The sequence below is a fragment of the Morus notabilis genome, unplaced genomic scaffold, assembly GCF_000414095.1.
Source record: "Morus notabilis unplaced genomic scaffold, ASM41409v2 Scaffold1009, whole genome shotgun sequence".
In the NCBI taxonomy this organism is placed as follows: domain Eukaryota; kingdom Viridiplantae; phylum Streptophyta; class Magnoliopsida; order Rosales; family Moraceae; genus Morus; species Morus notabilis.
In genome coordinates this window covers 604,195-624,428 of record NW_010357868.1, presented here as the reverse complement: position 1 = coordinate 624,428, position 20,234 = coordinate 604,195, and the positions used below count along the sequence as shown (strand labels likewise).

The 20,234-nt window shown below is 35.3% G+C and overlaps 3 protein-coding genes across 5 annotated transcripts; 1 reads left to right on the top strand and 2 right to left on the bottom strand.

The window, feature by feature from the left end:
- Positions 1-11: 11 nt before the first annotated feature.
- On the bottom strand, positions 12-5,725 carry LOC21404692 (tRNA wybutosine-synthesizing protein 4). The gene is made up of 13 exons (XM_024177141.1): positions 5,568-5,725; positions 5,342-5,430; positions 5,101-5,234; positions 4,453-4,500; positions 4,080-4,161; positions 3,784-3,886; positions 3,425-3,545; positions 3,196-3,243; positions 2,923-3,006; positions 2,633-2,697; positions 1,807-1,858; positions 1,212-1,250; positions 12-468 (listed from the first exon to the last, which is right to left on the bottom strand). Exons 1-13 carry the CDS (start codon positions 5,645-5,647, stop codon positions 391-393), a joined length of 1,023 nt encoding a protein of 340 aa, XP_024032909.1. The 5' UTR covers positions 5,648-5,725; the 3' UTR covers positions 12-390.
- A 2,371-nt stretch (positions 5,726-8,096) lies between these two features.
- LOC21404691 (COP9 signalosome complex subunit 7) lies at positions 8,097-16,589 on the top strand. Of its 3 annotated transcripts, none has more exons than XM_010091018.2 (9): positions 8,097-8,557; positions 12,801-12,876; positions 13,054-13,142; positions 13,449-13,538; positions 14,001-14,045; positions 14,177-14,247; positions 14,680-14,818; positions 15,652-15,740; positions 16,099-16,589. In XM_010091018.2, exons 1-9 carry the CDS (start codon positions 8,399-8,401, stop codon positions 16,118-16,120), a joined length of 780 nt encoding a protein of 259 aa, XP_010089320.2. In that variant the 5' UTR covers positions 8,097-8,398; the 3' UTR covers positions 16,121-16,589. The 3 variants fall into 3 exon arrangements, with proteins under 3 accessions (XP_010089320.2, XP_024032766.1, XP_024032763.1); XM_024176998.1 differs by having other exon boundaries at positions 15,635-15,740; XM_024176995.1 differs by having other exon boundaries at positions 15,632-15,740.
- A 503-nt stretch (positions 16,590-17,092) lies between these two features.
- On the bottom strand, positions 17,093-17,894 carry LOC21404690 (ethylene-responsive transcription factor 13). Its single transcript, XM_010091017.2, has one exon. The coding sequence runs from the start codon at positions 17,733-17,735 to the stop codon at positions 17,148-17,150; it is 588 nt and encodes a 195-aa protein (XP_010089319.1). The 5' UTR covers positions 17,736-17,894; the 3' UTR covers positions 17,093-17,147.
- Positions 17,895-20,234: the final 2,340 nt, after the last annotated feature.

Genomic DNA, 20,234 nt, shown 5'->3' with positions numbered 1-20,234 from the left:
CTCGAGCCCACAATCTAAAATACGAACTACCCACTTTGGGTGCTGTCAGCTGTGTGGGACACACCACATTTTCGTTGCCAAACAGCTAGCACAGAAAGAAAATTAAAGAAAAGGAAAGGAAGAAAAAGGGTATATTTTTCTTCGCAAGTCAAACAAAACAATACACACAAAAAAGGATTCAATTTACTCATGTCATCATTTTTATGTGGAGACTTTAACTAGTAGTTCAGAGACCCTTGTCAAGAAGGCCAACTGGGGGCTGGGGTTGCACGTGTCAGTCGCACGTGTAAAAATCAAAACCAAGTGTTGAAACCAAATTACTTGTCAATAGAACGAACACCTTGAGTTGAGCATACGCAAGCAAAGCTGGCGTGCTCTCAATTCTCATGGCTAAGCTGATGAAGGATTTGGCCACGTGCTGCTGCTGCTGCTGCGGCTGATGGGAAAACCGAAATCCCCAAACAGACCCTGAAAGTTTGAATACCATTATTATTATTTAGAAAAAAAAAAGGCCAAAATGGGTTGTGTCAATTCCCAAGCTCTATCCTTTTGGGACCAAATGAGCAAACAATATCTCATCCTAAAGAAAAATAAACATAAAGTAAGCAATCCCATTAAAATATCAAGATTGGATATTAATATGTTCGAGAAATATGCGTCACAGTATCGATATGACGCAGTTGAGGACTGTTCGATTTTAGTCAAATTCTATTAAATTTCAGATTTTTTTCTTTTGTTTTGATAAGACATTAATCTGACTTGACATTCAGAAATAGCGCAGTACCGATTACCGATTGAGTAATTTTTTTTGGGTACCCTACAAAAGAACTCTCCCAATATATTTCACCTGTGAGACGGTAGAAACATTGTATAATATCAAAAGATATCAGATACTTTTGAGCTAAGTTGAAGAATCTTAAAGAAGAAAATGATTAAAAAGAAAAAGAAAGAGTAGAACACATCAAGATGATGTGATAACAGATGAGCATGAACGAAAAGTTGGTATATTCTAAAATCTTCCTCTCTTTTTTCTTTTTTCCTATTCTTTTTGGTATTAGCAAAACGAAACAATCTCATCCAAAAAGGCATAGCAGTTTTTTTTTTTTTTTTTTTGAAAAAGAAAAAAAAAAAAAAACTGAAGCTGTGGGGATCACATGGCAAACCAACTTGGCAAAAGAGAGAGCAAAGAATTCAGGCACATAAGGACATACCATGGCATCGTTGATTGCATAAGCCACGCAGTAGTGCTCCTGAAAACCAGCAGTCCAAACCAAAAATCAACAAAAAATTGACGCTAACGATTATGACCCATCAAACCTTATCACACGCTTTTTGAAAAGCCTCCATCCTCCTCCCCACAATCCCTCTAGACTACATACATAGACATATATATACATAAATGAATTGTCTTTTTTACCCATCTTTACGGGATAATATAAATATTATCCTATGACATGCACAGGATATGCGTGTACTATAAAATGCATGTATGTGCATGTATAGTATACACATACATCCACATAATATATATACTATTACTTGACATGACAGCAATATAGGTCACACGACCCGCCCTACTACCTGATGGACCAATGCTCTGGCACACATAAGAATCATAGTGGTGATAATGGTATGACTCATATCATGCGTGTATGTACATCCACATGCACATGCATAGCGCACACGTCAGGAAATTGAAGCTCAGTATCCAGGCCGACCTTCTCAAAGTATATCTCAAATTGATTTAATTAAGAATTCTCGCTTAAATTTTTGTTTTTGCAACAGAAATGGAGGGGTTTGACTTGCCTGCATCATGTGCCATTCTTCAAATTCATCAAAAAGTTCCAGCCGCTCGATCCTGATAAAAAAGAGACATCCCAGATTAGAATCTTGCCGAAACAATAGAAAACAATTGTGAGGCAAGGGCGAAAAGATGCGCAGAGAATCACAGAGGACATAGAGCTTTATATCACTGAACAAGAAACTTTAGAGCTTTAAGGAGTGGCGGTACCACAATATTCCAAGTAGATAGTCTTTCTATAAGTATTCGATGCAACAAGAATCATCAGGTAAAAAGAGTCTTCCAAAGCTTTGTTCTTTTCTCAAAAAGGAGAACCCAGAGAGGCAGCAAGTGTGCTCCCTTACACTATTCCAAAATTCGCTATCTAATTCCAATATCTGTTATCGTTTCAGAGGCTTCATTTCTATCTTCTCGGAAGGATAAAAAAGTATGCTTTAGACAAAGCGCAACGAATTACATATGCAAACTTGCTCTCAAAAACGGATTTCAAACATTCAGACAACTACACAGTGTGAACTGTGATGGATCATCTAAACTTGTTTCAGCAAGTCCCCAGCCCTTAAGTGATCAGGTTGAAATCAAAATGATATATTTCAAAGCCATAGGAGATAGCTATCAATCAATCTTGGAAGATAAGAACTTTTATATTACAAAGTACTAGATAAATAAATGAATAAATTCCTAAGGATAACATTATGACTAAAATGAAATATAAGCCAGACAGACCTAAGAACTTTATCAAACATGAGCACCAAAAGTCAAGCATGATAATGAACAGATGAATAAGCAACTCATAAGTTTCCCAAGATTTTACAGGTATAAAGTACATACCTGCGTCTTTCCTGAGCTTCAATAAAATCAGTATAAACTCTTAGCATATCCCAGGCAATAGCTCTCTGAGACCCCACATAATGTAGAAAATAATTAAAAAACTATCATGTAAAAAAGAGAATTATCTCAAGAAGATATAAAAATAAACAATGAAAAGACGAGAAATTTTCAGTCTTATTAAAAACAGGTAAATTTTCAGTCTTATTAAAAACAGGTAAATTTTCAGAAAGTGAAAAATGAAAATAAAGAGAGAAAAATATTCCCAGAAGCTGAAATAACTAAACACCTACCTGCCATCCTTGGTCAAGAAAAAGTTTTTCCTTTGCATGTAATGTTGGTGTAGCGTATATACCCAATAGTCCACAGCCACGACTCTGAATTTGAAGAGAAAAGAAGATGATTAGCGCCAATAACAAAAAGAATAGTCTTTAAGAATCAAAGTAGCAACAGCTGAATCCAAAACAAAAACTACTAAATGGGGATTAAACAGTGATAATGATAAAAGAAACAATTGACAGAATAAAAAAAAAAAAGGAAAAGGAAAGAAAACAAAAGAAACAGACCTCCAAGTTCTTAATCATTTGCTGCCCAAAAGCATCTTCCGGATGAATCTGTTTAAATAAGATGTAAAAAAGAGGAAAATTAGATTGTAAACTTCAGCAAATGATCTTGAGAATTTTCAATAATCATAACTCAAAGAAGTCAGGAAGGTCAGTAGAATTCCAGGACAAGCAATACAGGCAAAAGAAGAAACAGAAAACTTTAGATTTGAACTTCGGCAAGACATCTAACCTGCTCATATAAGAAAAAGACTGCCGTTGAGAATGTTTTTGATGCCCAACCAACTACAGCACTACTTGAATCTGGATCCAAGTATATCAGAACGCACTCTGCAATTATAAATGTTGGCAGGCTGATAAAATTATTAGAATTAGGAAATTTCACCCTCTATGGAGATGAACACAGAACGCAGATAACAATATTTTTGGCTCTAGGGAGGGAGATTTCCAACATCCAACATGGCAAAGAGTAAACAAAAAGATCGGCAAAAGGCCACCTGGCATGACCATCTTGGCCTTCCACGAAATACCAATATATGTTTATACCCTATGTCTCCCCTTTTGTCCTAATTATTGACTCTAACCACATACCTGGGATCCATATCAGCCAACATTATGATGTCGTTTAAGTTGTTTATGTTGCACAAATCCACAGGGAGTAACTTATAGTGATCGCTGAGCACTTCCCCTTTCTCTGAAAAGATCAGAAACAAAAATATAGGAAGTTTATAATCCAGCACTCTAGCTTTAAACTCTCATTTTTTTTTTAGTTCCTAACGTGAATAACATAACAAAAGAAAGGAAAGCTAAACATGAGAAATAAATTCCAGCTAACTACTATGAGCGCAAGTTGGTGTCCATTACAATGTGAAAACAAGATCATCTACCTCGTGAAACTGATGCTGTTGGACTAATTTTGTCCCTCAATTGACTGGAAGTCTCAATTTTTGCAGCTTTCTTACTAGTCACCTAACAAAATTAAAAACATTTTGCAAATATAAGTGATAAAGTTAGAATACCAAGATTTCTCCCTCGTTTAAGAACAATCAGAAAATGTGCCAGTTGCTCTAAGAGGCACAATCAGTTAACAAAAGAATCTCTCATAAAAAAAATTTACCCTTGTGAGTTTTGAAGCTCATTTGAATGAAAAAAAAAAAAAAAAAAAAAAACTGCTCCGAATGCCAAAAAAAAAAAAGAGAGTAGGAAGTTCATTTGCTAACAAAAACATATGGGATGGTAATGGGGGTTTCAAGCTCTCACCTCCTTAAAATCTACTTCGACATACAAATGCGGAGCTTTCCCCTCATCCTGTGAAAGAAAAATTATACAAGAAAATATACAACATAAATCTACATTGTCATTGAAACGAGAGTTAAAATAAAAACCTTGTTCAAACACTACCTTATAGAACCAAAAATTCAAAGATGTTATTTACAACTAAAACCCATAAAGCTCAAGGTATTGGTTATATGGAAAACTGCAAAATCCTCCCCTGGGTTCAAGTGAAATGCAACAATATTCAATTTTGCATTCTTTGGAATTACGATAGTAACCCCTTAGATCGCAACCTTAACAAGTGAATATCTGATGCGAGATTCAATTAAAATTAGACACTAAGACTGACCTTCATCTTGTCTAACTTTATGGCAATTAAGTCAATTAAAATGTAGTAGAGTAACGGGATCTTAAAGGTATTGACATATAATCTAAGAATATATTATTCGCAATTCTCAAGAATGCCGGGTTGAATATGGAATTTCACCCGGTACCGAGTAAATGAACAACATAAAAGATATATGCTTTCACAACAAAATAAACAAAACAAAATGAAATCCTTATGTATACCAAATCAAGCACAAAAAAATAAGTCAGAAAATCCGAAAAAAAAAAAAAGACTCAGGGACACACCTGCAGTTGAAAATAAGTGGTATCAAAACCAGCTCCAAGTGATAATATCTGCTTCTTCGTTTGATTCCCATTCATATCAGTTTCTAGAAACTGAAGCAGAAGCTTCCGAAGAGCAGCCCAGCGGGCAAAGTAACCTAACGATTCATTTTTCATTCCCACTCCAAAAATTAAGAAATTTGAAGAGAATAAACAGAAACAATTGTTGTTGTGATCGAAATGGAATGTAAAACTAACATCGTACCGCGGTTGATTATGGGCGATCTTCTGACGGGTCTTCTCACAAATAAATGGATATAGTCATCCTTCATGTATCCCTTTTTTATGCACGACCTTTTGGGTTTTTAACCAAGCAGATGCAAAGTCAGTATTATTAAAAAAAGGAAATTGGAATCAAAATTTTCAGAAAGTTGTGATTTTTCGCGGAAACCAAACAAAACGATTAAGAAAAAAGGAGTAAGAAGACGAACAATTTGCTAGCAGAAGCGTCGTCGTTGGTGGCTTGAACAGCTGCTCTGTTGCTGCGGGAATCAGCCACCGTGTCCGCCATTAGAACTACTTTTGTTTTTGTTGCTGAGAAACACAACACACAGAGAGGGAATAATATTCGGGGACTTCTTCTCGCTGTCCTCTTTTATTTATTTATTTATTATTATTTTTTTTTAATATCTGATTGGATCAGAAGAAATGAATCACCGATCATCAACATTTTCAATCTAATATGAATTTGACTATATTCGATGGTCAGAAAAGTCTCACCGATAAAAAAAATTATTAGGGAAACACTTCTTTCTATTTTTCATCCAAAAGAAAAATGAGAGGAAAAAAAAAAAAAAAAACTCTCCTTTTCTTCTAGTTGACGTTAGGGAGGGTGACAAATGAAAATTAAAAAAATAAATCAAGAAAAAAAACATGAAAAAGAGGAAAAAGAAGAGGAAAGAAGTCTCTTTTTTAAGAATAAATATATGAATAAAATTAGTACTAATAAAAGAGTATTTTATAAATAACATGATTTTTGACGGTGTTTTTTATGGTTATCAGTAATTATAATAATCTTTTGTTTTAATTACTTGTATGAAAGTGAAAAAAATCAAAAGTTTTATTATTCTTAAATATTATTCTTTATTTGGTGCTATAATGAAAACTCAAAGAGAGGGAAAAAAAAACCCCCAAACTATAGGGAAATACGACTTGTCGTTCTCTTATAAACGACAATCGTTAGGGGAAAATTAAAAAAAGACATATGTGGCGGGTATTTTAACAAAACGACATAAACTCGCAAACAACTACAGGGTTTTAAGCCAGAAGGACGCGCCTTTTATTACCACTTCTGCTTTCATGCTAAACGACAGACCACATGAAAGCAATATTGCATACGACATCATTTTCTTGCACGACAGCAAAAAGTGTTCTCTTGATCTTTTAGAACGACATGAAATAATTATTATGGAAATTTCAAAGAAAACGACATGTAGTTAATAAAAACGACACGAAATGTCGTTAATGCAGTGCACAAATGGAAAGATCGTAAAACACGCCCCTCTATAACTACGGAGATTTGCTCAGTTGACGGATCATTGAGGGGCTCCCCCGTCACCACGTATTACTGCGTAGCACTTGTATAATAAGTGTCCCTTCATCCTTCTCGGATTTGGTATTTTTGCCTTTGAAAATTGTTCTTTAACAATATAGGGCCTGTTTTTTGGAGTGTAATTTGAGTGTAATTTGAGTGTAGTTTTTGAGTTGAATTTAAGTTGTAACTTAAGTTGAAATTGTAACTTGAATAAAATTGAGTAAAATTGAATAAAGTTTAGAACTTAAAAGAACGTAAACTTGAATAAAGTTGTAATTTTAGTTTAAATTTTTTCTGAATTTTGTTGCAAAAGAACAAATCTTTAAGGGCCCGTTCACTTCGCTGATTCGAGTTTGTAATTCGAGTTGAGATGTGATTTTGTGTAAGAGTTTTTTATTGTAGCAAAAAAGTTAGATGTGACTGTTTCTGAGAGCTTTTTACTGTAGCAAAACTCGAATTCTAAACTCGAATCGGTGAAATGAACGGGGCCTAAATTTACAAAACAACAACAATTCACTTCAATTTTTAACGACGGTAAAATTTTGAATAGAAAAATTATTTTTAAAGTACTTGTGCCCTTTAAACTTTTGTGAAAGTTAGGTGGATAGTTATGCTTCGTTCGTTTCGCTGATTCGAGTTTAGAATTCGAATTTTGCTACAGTAAAAAGCTCTCATAAACAATCACATCTAACTTTTTTGCTACAGTAAAAAACTCTCACATACAATCACATCTCAACTTTGCTACAGTAAAAAGCTCTCATAAACAATCACATCTAACTTTTTTGCTACAGTAAAAAACTCTCACATACAATCACATCTCAACTCGAATTTTAAACTCGAATCAGCGAAACGAACGAGGCCTTAGATTTTAACATCATTATATATATATTTTTTAAGTTAAATGGCCGTTTTTTCCTTTAAACTTATCTTAGATATACCAAATACTAAAAATAATTTACAATTTATAGGACACCAATCTATCAGTGATTTACTTATGATTTGTTGAGGACCAGTGTGTAATCAGATTAATGAATAAAATTACAATAACTATTTTTCGTGGTAAAACTATACGTTTGGTTAATGAATCTAGAATCATGATCATTCTCAGTTTCCATGTGTTTTTGTGAGAAAAAATACTGTAACGAGTCACAAATCATAATTCAAACCATATCATGAATTGTCATCCCAACACCCCAAGTGATTCAAGTTTTAAAATAATATTAAAAATTCTTTAAAAATCTAACCACCTTAGCATTGAGGACTAACTTGTATCTTGTGATTACAAACACAATCCAATGGTAGATAACTTTCTCAGTAAAAAAAAAAAAAAAGAAAAGAAAAAAAAAGACAAATTGGGAGGAGGAAGATATAAATTTTACGTTAAAAAGGGTACAATTGCTAAAATCTTTTATTTTTTTTCGTTTTATTTTTATTTTTAATTTTCACCTTCCTTTCTCTTCAAGAGAGCGAATTGCTCAAAAAGCTGCTTGAGAGGAGAGAGTAGTGTGTAGAGTAACGACGAAACCGGTGGTTGTTCCTCCCTCCCTCCCTTCCCTCCCAATCTCCGTCCCCAAAATCCCCTCTCCAAAACCCTAATTTCTCTCCTCCTTCTTCAAATGCTCTGCAATTACCACCTCCATTTTCCGTCCTAATTTCACTATTTCATTTACACACACAAACACATATTTCCTTTTTTTTTTTGTGTGGGATTTTTTGGGTTGAAGAGATATGGATATAGAGCAGAAGCAATCGGAGCTCATCGATCAGTTCGTGAAGCAGGCGTCGGCTCTCTCCGGCTCCGCCCTCGCCGCCGTCGTCGCCGACGCCACCTCTCACCCCTCGCTCTTCGCCTTCTCCGAGATTCTCGCCGTTCCCGCTGTTCTCCAGGTTCGGATCACGGTTTTCGTGTTTCTTGAAAATGCTTTCTTATCCTTTAGTTCGATTATTACTTGTCAGAAATTGTGGAACACCATTTTTCGAATTTTAGTCCGATATTTATACTTTTGTCAAGTTTTTTATTTTTTACTGATTAATTTGCTTAATTAGAGGAAATATAAGCTTGTGATGTTTAGATTGTTTAATTTCTTTCCTGTAAATCTGTGGTTCTACTTTGATTGCCCTAACAATTGATGCGAGTAAAACTGGAAAAAAGAACGCAGGGCTTTTGATCGTTTACTCAATTCCAGGGCAGAATTCATTAAAAACAAAAAAATCAATTTTCTAGTTCTCTACATGTTTGGTGCTTTATTTAGTTAATTAGGAAAAACTAAGCTTTAGTTTTCTGTTGCTTTATTCGATATTAGGGAAAAGAAAGCTAATGAATCTTTTTCTTTTTTCTCTATAAATTTATGCTTCCTAACAGTACGTTTTTCCTTGATTGTCCTAAAACATAATGGCATATTTTTAAAAGAAAAAAAAGGTGTTGAAATTTCCCAGGAAAGAATATTGGTCTATTGCTCATTTACTGACTTTCAGAAGTGGAATTATTTTTTTAGCTCAGAAAATAAAATCTTATATAAGTGGATGCTGCAAACTCAAAAATAACTGGGTCTGCCCTCATTAGTTCATGCTATTTCTACCTTTATTGCGGGCTTTCTATTCAGTGGTTGCCATGATGTGGGGTACAGTAATAAGATGTAGCTGAAGCATTTGAGGAATAAGGCAGCTCTTTTAAATTTTGTAACTTATGTTGTTTCTGGGTTATAATGATAACAACAACAACAAATACAAGTCTTAATCTCAAATTAATTGGAGTCGGCTATATGAATTTCTCGTTTTTAGTCTGCTCTATTAAACATGAGACCCTCTTGAAGCCCTAGATTTCGAAAGTCGTGCCTAACTACGTCAGCCCAAGTAATTTTTGATCTACCCCTCGCTCTTCTAGTACTAGGTATTTGGATGTTCTCCCAAGCACAAACAGGTGTATCTAACGATCTACGTTGTACATGCCCGTACCACCTCATACGGTTTTCCCGCACTTTATCTTCTATTAGTGCTACACCTACTTTACTACGAATAACTTCATTCCGTATGCGATCCATCATCGTATGGCCACTCATCCATCTTAATATACGCATCTCCGTCACACTCATATTGTATATTTGTTGTCTTTTAATGGCCCAACATTCACTACCATATAACATAACTGGGCGAATTGCTGTCTTATAGAATTTTCCTTCACATAAAACTCCCGTGGCAATCTTCCACTTAACTCACCCCACCTTAATCCTATGTCCAATATCCTCATCTATATCCCCTTCACATTGCACTATGGACCCAAGGTACCTAAATTTTCTAGAAGCCCCAATCACCACACCATTCAAAGAAATTCCATCACTCTGATCTCTCAAATTACTAAACCTACTATGCATGTACTCAGTTTTCATTCTACTTAACTTAAATCCCTTCGTCTCAAAAGTCTGTCTCCATAATTTTAACTTACGGTTAATTCCCTCCCGATGTTCATCAACTATAACTATATCGTCTGCAAAAAGCATACACCAAGAAATCCCATCTTGAATTTCTCTTGTCAGCTTGTCCATCACGATAGTGAAAAGATAAGGACTAAGAGCGGAACCTTGATGAAGGCCAATCCGAATGGAAAAATCTTCCGTGTAGCCTCCAGTAATTCTCACACTTGCGACAGCTCCATCGTACATATCCTTTATTATCTTGATATACCTCATATGCACCCCTCTCTTCTCTAGTACCCACCATAATACTTCTCTCGGTATTCTATCATATGCCTTTTCTAAATCTATGAAGACCATCTGCAAATCTTTCTTAGCTATTTTATACCTTTCAATAAGCATTCTAAGGAAAAAAAAATAGCCTCCATGGTTGATCTACCGGGCATGAACTCAAATTGGTTACCTGAGATGATAGTTGTGGCCCTTAATCTTATTTTAATAACTCTCTCCCAAAGCTTCATAGTGTGACTTATCAGCTTTATGCCCTTATAGTTGTTACAATTTAGCGCATCTCCTTTATTCTTGAAGATGGGAACGAGAATATACTTTTTCTCCAAGCATCGGGCATATGCTTCTTCTTTAGCATCTCGTTAAAGAGCTTAGTGAGTCACTTAATTCCAACCTCTCCTAACACCTTCCAAACTTCTATTGGGATATCATCTGGCCCACATACCTTCCCCATTTTCATATCTCGTAACGCAGTTTTAATTTTCAAAACTCGGATGCCTCTTGTATACATCACATTTGGTTTGCCTTGGTACGTAAGATTGCCAAACCCCATTGCATGATTTTCATTATAAAGTTTCTCAAAGTAACACTTCCACCTCTCCCTAATATTTTCATCATTCGTCAGAACTTGGTCTATATCATCCTTAACACATCTCACTTGATTTAGGTCCCGACACTTCCTTTCTCTTATCTGAGCTAGTTTATAGATATCTTCTCTCCTTCTCTAGTCCCAAGTTTCCTATACACCTAATCCAAATAAGTAGCACGAGCCTTATTAACTACTCTCTTAGCTTCCTTCGTCGCTTCTTTGTACTTAATAAAAGTCTCATCATCCTTACACTTTGGTAGCTCTCTATATAAATCCCTCTTGGTCCTAGTAGCATTTTGAACTTCATCACTCCACCACCAGGTTTCCTTTCCCGGAGGACCTTTACTTCTAGATACTCCTAGTACTTTCTTTGCCACTTTTCAAATGCAACTCGCAACGGTTTCCCACATAGTATTTGCATCACCTTCGCATGACCAAGCAACTTCCTTTAATAACTTCTCCTTAAAAGCCGATTTTTTTATTCCCTTTAAATGCCACCAACAAGTTCGTGGGAGGTGATTTATCTTAGTCCTATGGTAAAGCCTAATGCTCACATCTAGGGTTACTAACTTATGTTGGGTGGCTAACGCTTCTCCAGGAATTACTATACAATCCTTGTTGAGAGAATGATCTCTGTACCTTGTGAGAAAATAATCTTATTTAGCTCGAGTTCCTCCCATTCTGAAAAGTGATTAAATGTGAATCTCTTTTCTTAAAGAATGTGTTGGTATAACAAAGTTGTGTCTCAATGCAAATTCCAAAATAGATTTCCCTTCTTCGTTCCGAGCCCCAAAACCAAAACCACCGTAAATCCTCTCGAAGTTTTCTCTATCCTTACCTATACTATGCACTAAGTCATCTATGTCGTCCCAGAACTTGGTTTTAGTTTCCTCATCCAATCCTACTTGTGGAGCATAAGCACTAATTACATAAATGAACTTCTCCCCTAACACTAATTTGATCATAATGATTCTATCACCTAATCGCTTAATCTCAACCACTTCATCCTTCAAAGTTTTGTCCACTAGAATGCCAACTCCATTGCAATTCCTTTCCCAACCTGTGTAGCACATCTTATGTTCTAGGTTTCCAATATCTTTTGCCTTCTCTCCCGTCCACTTGGTTTCCTATAAGCATACGATGTTAATTCTTCTTCTCAGCATAACATCTACTAACTACATAGATTTATTGGTTAAAGAACCTACATTCCAACTGCCTAGACGAATTTTACTATCATGGGCTAGCTTTGCCTCTTGCACACGTCCATGAATGTGCAAGGACCCCCCTTGCATATTTGTCACTATATCTGAGGCCCAACATGGCGCATGAGCTAGCTTCTCCCCCCACACATGTCCATGAAAATGTGCAAGGACCCCCCTTGCCTATTTAACACTATACCCGGGGTCCGGCATAGTCTGTCGCACGTATGGAACGCCCCAACAGAGTCTGTCAATGAGAAATCCATATAGAGTGACATATTTTTACGCTGGCTGTCAACCTACCGCAACCTTCCTCTTTTACCCGGGCTTAGGACCGGCTATACGAATCACCGTATAGGCGGAGTTTGGGTTATAATGATAAGATGTGGGAAAATCATTTGATTAGTAAAGTGGTTTAACTTATGTAATTTTTCTTTTTTCTTGAAGTAACTGATATTACGTTTTAGTTTAGACAACGAAAGGGTTTCTCATGATTTAGAATGCTAAACTGGAAAGTCCATTGATCTAATACAAATTTCTGATTTTTCCCTGTATTTTTTCTCTATAATCAAAGTTGAGTTATTAATTACTCTTCATCCGCTTCACTTTGTGTATTTGTTTCTTCTGACCTTTGAATTGTATAGCTTGAAGGTACTGAAAACTCCGTGTACTTGGATGTGCTTCGCCTATTCGCACATGGCACGTGGAGTGATTTCAAGAGTAAGCATCCATAACCCTGTCTGGTTTTTATCCCATATTGTTGTTTGAAATTCCAATTCTAACAATTTCTGATATTGTAAGATTGTACCTAAAATTACGTAATTTTTGCTTCATTTAGGCTGAGTTAATAATGTCTCAAGACATCACCTATAAACAATTAAACTATGTCCTGTATAGGAAATGCTGGTCGTCTTCTACAATTGACCCCTGAGCAAGTGTTGAAGTTAAAGCAACTTACTGTCCTTACACTGGCTGAGACAAACAAGGTATTGCATTCCTCAAATACTTGACCACCTTCGTTCTCTTGGAGTGTTGTAGACTGCTCTTTATGCCCTGTTTCAGTCATGATGGTTGCTGATTGAGGAATTTGTCATTTGTGGACTGATCTCCTTTTCTATTCAATCCAATGCCTTACACACAATTTTTTTTTTTTTTTTTTCTTCTGAAATACATTACTAGGTTTTCAGCCCTTTTCTTCCCTTGTTTAACTGTTTCATACTGTCACAGATGTGTGTGTGTGTGTATTTTCTTTTTAACTTCTCTCATATTTCTAGTTCTTTTGAGCCTTCCAGGTGCTGCCCTATGATCAACTAATGCAGGAACTAGATGTTATAAATGTGCGTGAACTTGAGGACTTCCTTATTAATGAGTGCATGTACGCGGTATGTATTCTTCTAAGTTCTATATTTCTTCTTCAGTTTGTAGCTTTTCTATATTTGTTAGTGGTGTTTATTTTCTACTATACTCTTCTTTTATGTGAAGATGCTGGTATTTTTGTTCTCTCTCTCTTTCTCTGTGTGCATAAATTCTTGTTGGGTTGTAAGTTCTCTTTTCTTCAACTATTGAAAGGAAAAGTTTTTATTGATTCTGAGGATCTTTCTTCCAACTTCAAGGAGCGTGTTTTCAAACTGTTGAGAGAAATTTTTTATGGTTGCAATTTTCGCTAATCTACTTCGTGAACCTATATGGATAACAAGCTTGATGATGCTTCAAAGCATCAATCTGTCTCTCCTTTTCTTGGTACTTTAAGATGGAGAGAAAGATAGATCAGTTGTTGAAGGCCTAAATTGATGTCTCGTAATATATATATATATATATATATATTTTTTTTTTTTTTTTTTCAGGGCATAGTTAGAGGAAAGCTTGACCAACTTCGAAGATGCTTTGAGGTATGACATTATTACCCTTGATCTTTTGCTATTTCTTTTTGATATTTTTCTCTTCTCTCTCCCTTCCGACCTCTATCTCAGTTTAATTATTCCTTCAAAAAGTCTAATTTATTTTGTCTTATGACATGCAGGTTCAATTTGCTGCAGGAAGAGATCTGAGACCTGGACAGCTTGGGTCTATGATACAAACACTGTCAAACTGGTAACATTTTTGGTTAAACTTGCATTGGTATACTCCAACGCCCGTATTTTTGCTTTCAATATAAGTTTTGATAAAACTTCCTATTCAAGAGTTGTTTTTGTTTGGCATGTGACTGAAAATTTTGATGGAAATTTTTGTGGATGTACAACTTTGAATGAATGACGACTTTTTATTCATGAAGATGATGCCGTGCCATGGGGTCTTTACCGTTACTTTTCTATCCTTTTTCTCTTTCTTTTTTTTTCTCATAGATAGTTTAATACTTGAATTTATGATCTAGAGGGATGTGTTACGTTGCATCTAGAAAATTTATGCACATTGGTGTGGTGATAAAGTACTCTTATGGCTATTTATATAGTTTATGAGGTTTCTTTTTGAGATAATATATCTGACAGACATCTGTTTCCTGTATTTCTTTGAATGAAAATCTAGGCTGGCTACATCAGACGATCTGCTTGTTTCAATTCAAGAAAAGATAAAGTGGGCTGATAATGTGAGTGAGTTGGACAAGAAGCACAAAAAAGATGTTGAAGACAGGGTGGAAGAAGTAAAGAAGTCCCTTTCCCTCAAGGTCAGTAAATCAAGTTTATCTCTTTAATTGCCTAGAAATCTTTTATGGAAATGTTGCCTTAAAATAACCTGCATGTGCATATTTGTTCGTTGAATCTATTCTCTAGACGGCCATAATAAGCCAAATTAGTGATTTTATTTGGTCAATTATTATGAAATCAAAGTAGGCAGCACAAGTAAGCAGAGGCTGAAAAAGGGAAAAACTGTTGTGCGGAAAATAAATAGAATCAATGCCTTCTTGTTTTTTTAATAAAGGCCTGATATCTCGTAATACTGATCATTTCCTTAAATGACGTGAATTCAGTTATATGATCTCAATGCTTTGTTGTTTTCTAATTTTATTTTCAAAAGCTATGCACAATCAGGATCGTTTTAAGTGGAGTTGGACTTTCCATGGGGTTTTGTCTCGTTTCTGTATACTTTATGATTGGGATGAAAGTGAGATAATAAGATCTAAAACCATTCCCTTAGACAAATGAAAAATGGCAAAATTTAACAATTCCCGACTAGGAAATAAAATTAGGAAATTTAATAGTTAGTGTTTAGAACTGTAACTGGGTGGATTTTCTTGGAAGCTTCATAATCCTAAGGTTTTTGAGGGCAAAATAACTTGAAACTAGTAAGACGTCTGACGTCCTGCTTTCTGTTCGAGCACGTCTATATTGCTTAGCCTTTTTTGCCACTATAAATAGTGAGCTTAGCTGGAACTTTGAATATCTTACAACAACCCCTAGCCCCCTTCCATCATCTATAGAGGGTCTTATATTGAAATGTGGGTTATATTGGTCGATGTGTCTTACTTACGTTGTGGCAGAAGTTACACCCTATGAGCAGGCCGACATTGACTACCGAGGGCACGAGGAGATCTACTCTGAACCTGGTGGAGTGATGGACTACGAGGAAGACCGTAGCCGACCAAAGAGGTAATTCCACCCCTAATCTGAAAATGAACAAACGATGCTCAACTCATATCCATATAACATCTTTCGTCAGATGGTCAACTCATAATTTTATTTGTTTACTAAATAAAAACTGATTGCTTTGGATCAGATCTTAGTTCTCATATATATATATATATATATATATATTGATAAGAGATCTTAGTTCTCATTTAATCACACTAAGTGACGTGTTCACTTGAATCAGTGGAAAGACAGATCACATGACACAAATCTCAGGGAAAAGCATCAATGCCTGTTTTGTAATTTGCAGTTTTATCCATGTCGTAAAATTTGTGAATTCCTTTATGATTCGTGCTTGATTGACAAATAAAAACTGCAGGAGACGGCATCCGATTTCGTGAAAATAGGGATAAGAGATGTGACGATGTGACTGAAGATGGGTTTTCGATCGACTTGCCATGATTTTTGCCAATGGAATTCCTAATCCTATAGCCGTTGATCTCTGCAGTTGGAGAAAATGCCGTTCCTTCCTCGGATACTAAACCTGTCTTCTGTTGCTTCAGGCTCTTTCTTTCTTTCTTTCTTTCTTTCTTTCTAGTAAGGATGTCTTGTAGCCATTGTTATCCCAATTGAGTTGTCAAGATGAAACCCAGATTTGTTGGTGCGGCTTCCATTTTGGAACGTATTATACTGAAACCTTATTAATTCCTTTGCGCCTTTTTATGCTCCAATCAAAGTAGCTTTTGAAATGTAGATCTTTCTGGAATTTTAGTGTTGGTTTTTTCATATATGAGCAGAATATTGTGCAATGTTGGCACGGTTGCTAATATTACGAGGTCTACATGAGGAATCATTCATTTTTCTTCGCTATGTTTACATCGACTTTATGTCTACAAAGAATGACCAAATAAATAAATTTTGAAAAAGAAAATGTTATGAAGAGGACAAATAGATTTGTTATACGACTTTTCTCTAAAAAAGGCATTTGTTATGCAGCCGGTTTATTGAGAAAAGTCAATTTTATTTTATTTTATTTTTTGAAAAATAAAACTCTATTAAGTTGTGTCAAAGTTATATATATAATTATGTATATTTGTAGTATTGATAGTATATATATGTGTGTATATGTAGTGTAGTATTAACGGTTACTTTAGTATTTATTAATTAATGAGTTATTATTTTTATTTATAAAAATGTAATTATTAAAAACTGGTTTATATAAAAATTCATTCATATATATGTATATTACTTTTAATATAATTTTGATGTGATTAAGCTGACTTTGTGGACGGATATCTCACAATCATGCCCGATATTGATAAGATAAACTCGAGCAAAATGAATAAATAAATAAATGAATAATCCATTAGACGGTGACTGATGGTCAAAGAGACGCAGCAGTTACTTGTACAATTCGTTCACAGCAAATCACTTCCAACCGTTTATGGTTTCATGCGGGCAAAAACCTAACCAAGTCGTTTCATCATCCAACTCAACTTTAGCCTCAACCTCAAAGCCATTTCCACTCTTCCTCCGCTTGGGCGATCCACCGTCGCCCGACGAAGCCGAAGTCTCCGGCGAGCGCCGCTTGGGAGTCACTCTCGCGAGCTCCAACTCATGGGACGATCCAATGAGGTGAGGGAAATTGAGCTTGGCTTTGGAGCCACGCATCTTGAAAGCGGCTCGGTCGTAAGCCAAAGCCGCATCCTCCTGCGTCTCGTACGTCCCAAGCCACACTCTTGCGCCGTTCTTCTTCGGGTCCCTAATCTCCGCCGCGTACTTCCCCCACGGCCGCCGCCTCACGCCCCTAAAATGCACCCCTCCTGACGGCGCGTGTCTCTCACGTGCTCCCTCTTGGTACTGTTCTATCCCCGTCATACGAGTAGCTTCGCGTACCGGAGCCACATTGGCGAAAAAGGTCGCCGGAGGATTGACACAATCGTCGTCTAGAAGGTGTTGGCGAACGGACTCCAGAAGAGCCATGTCGGCGGAGTTTGGAATGAAAAAACTCGACATGTTTTGCCTGAAATATGATGTTTTCGTTTATAATATAAAAATAGAAGATATCTGTGAAATGCGAATTACAAAACAATGGCTTTGGATGGTTTGAAAGTCTCTGTCGCAGATGATATATGCATATATATACACACACACACCGACATGTATTGATGTGATATTGATTCCATTTTTAATAAAATAATAATTTCGTCGTTTCTATGAAGCTTCGATTGTATTGGACTGGTGCAGGCAGGCGGGCGTGGCAGGTGGGAATTGGCAAGAGTATTTCATCACGTCTTTTAAATGTTTGGAATAAATTATAATTCTATTTTGGTATTTATTTATTTATTTTGTTTATTGTTCTTCAATTTGTAAATTTTTGCTTGTTGCAGGAATTTTTCTTTTTTTTTTTTTAAATTGAAATACTCTACCTATATTATATTAATTTCTCTTTGTCATGATATAAGAGAATACTTTTGTTGCTTTATATTGAAGGCAAAGCTGACTCAACCTTTAAATTAAAAAAAGATAAAGCCGCAAAAGGAGAGATGGAGGAAGATAAATTATATAAAATTGAATTTGAAACAAGTGAATCATTGTTCTTTGATGTCCGAACCATAATTAATTTGTTTAAAGATATTAATTACTTTACCTAATTTTACTCACTTATTTTTCTTTGCTCAACTTAATAATCTCCTTTTGTTTTTCTTGCTCTCAGAAAAGCCAAGTTTCAAAAATATTTCAATTACATCTTTTACAAATGGAAATATCATAATTTATTCATTATATTTGGGTCAAATGAGTTTTGAGATATATTGCTCAAAAGAAGAGAAATATGTTGATTTGGCCGTTGTGGCTGCTGAAAGATCAAGGGGATTTTGTTTTTGTAGTTTTGGGTTAATCTCGCAAATGATTTATGAGGTTTACTGTCAATTCTACTTTAGTTTATGACTTTTAAAATGTCATACAGTTGGTCACTGAAATTTTATTTTGTTTTAATTTTAGTCTTTTTATTAGCTTGGTGATAAATATTTGACGGAATTTGTGAAAATTAACGACTAAAATTGAACGCATATAAAATTTAGAGACAAAAACAATTCAAAAAAATAAAAGTTCATTTCTACAAATATTCTCAAAAAAATCTTAGTTGTTTCTAATTTTAATTTTTAATTTATACAAATTTCATCAAATTTTAACACATAATTGATGTAATGACTGACATTTGAACAAAATAATACTTCAATGATTAACTGTGTGACGTTTAAAAAGTCAAAAATTAAGTTAAGATTGAATGTAAATTTTAAGAACCATTCATAAAATTAACCCGTATTTTTCTTTTTTTTTTTTTCCTGATCATGATAGATAGTATGAGGATTCTCAGACTATCTGCATGATGAGGTCAGAGCAATGAATTAAATAATCTGTAATGCGAAGAACGTGTCTATTTTTTTAATATTATTATGCGCCTTTGTTAAACGATCTAGAATAACACGTGCAATTCATTTATTTCTATACTTTTATAATATTCTTCTTATTTCATTTACATATTTTTATAATAACTAATCATTTTATGTACTACTTCATCGATATATACTAATAGGCCACCTATAGTACTGTAAACTTAAGTTTTAGAAAATAAGTCATCTCAAACTCTATAACTCTATTAATGTTCTTACTTGTACAAACATTTTGAATCACTGGACATCAACATTAGTGATCTGTGATTAACGGCCAAATCAATCATTCATTCTCCATTATAAGTATTTAAATTACAGATAAAAATTATTGATTTACTAGTTAAATATTGATTGATCTTTAATGTCTAATTTCTTGGTCCTGGGCTTTTCTTATTTGGGTCCGTTTAGTTCGCTGATTCGAGTTTTTAATTCGAGTTGATATGTGATTTTATATGAGAGTTTTTTACTGTAGCAAAAAAGTTAGATGTGATTGTTTGTAAGAGCTTTTTACTGTAGCAAAACTCGAATTTTAAACTCGAATCAGCGAAATGAACAGGGCCTTAGTTTTTCTTTGTTTCACCTTTTAACTCTCTCTTCTCTATCTTCCTTGTTATCGAGCCTCCCTAATGGCGCTTCTCATCTTGCTGGAGATCACAGATGGTGAAGTAAGAGAGAGAATGGGTCATTAGTTAAATATAAAGTAGCTAAAACCTGCCACATCCCTAATTTCTCCACTAATGTATCCGCTTTCTGGATTAGCCAAAAGTAAGTTAATGTCACGCGCCGCCACTTTCTCGATCGGTCGATTATCATCATTATTGGGTAGAACGATACTCGTACTATTGATATTATCAGTCCATGCAAAATAGGTGCGTGATTTTCGTGGGACAAAAGTACGTCCTGATCTTCGGAAACAATGATGATCAACAAATACTATCTAGGTTAATTTGCATTGCGATTTGGGGCTATTCTCGGCGAAGAAGAGGCCATTATTGAAGCTCGAACAGTGGCAATTATAAGCTGGAACAGCACCGCCGGCAGCAGCGGCGGGGCACGGCGG

Bases quoted from the DNA above. Each gene is read 5' to 3' on its own strand.
- LOC21404692 (XM_024177141.1), bottom strand. From the start codon at position 5,647: ATGGCGGACACGGTGGCTGATTCCCGCAGCAACAGAGCAGCTGTTCAA. The intron at 4,162-4,452 runs GTGAGAGCTTGA...TAATTTTGTTAG, and splicing joins TCGAAGTAGATTTTAAGGAG to GTGACTAGTAAGAAAGCTGC. The intron at 2,698-2,922 runs GTAGGTGTTTAG...GTGGGGTCTCAG, and splicing joins TTCTTGACCAAGGATGGCAG to AGAGCTATTGCCTGGGATAT.
- LOC21404691 (XM_010091018.2), top strand. From the start codon at position 8,399: ATGGATATAGAGCAGAAGCAATCGGAGCTCATCGATCAGTTCGTGAAG. The intron at 14,046-14,176 runs GTATGACATTAT...TATGACATGCAG, and splicing joins AACTTCGAAGATGCTTTGAG to GTTCAATTTGCTGCAGGAAG. The intron at 14,819-15,651 runs GTCAGTAAATCA...CCCTATGAGCAG, and splicing joins AGAAGTCCCTTTCCCTCAAG to GCCGACATTGACTACCGAGG.
- LOC21404690 (XM_010091017.2), bottom strand. From the start codon at position 17,735: ATGTCGAGTTTTTTCATTCCAAACTCCGCCGACATGGCTCTTCTGGAG.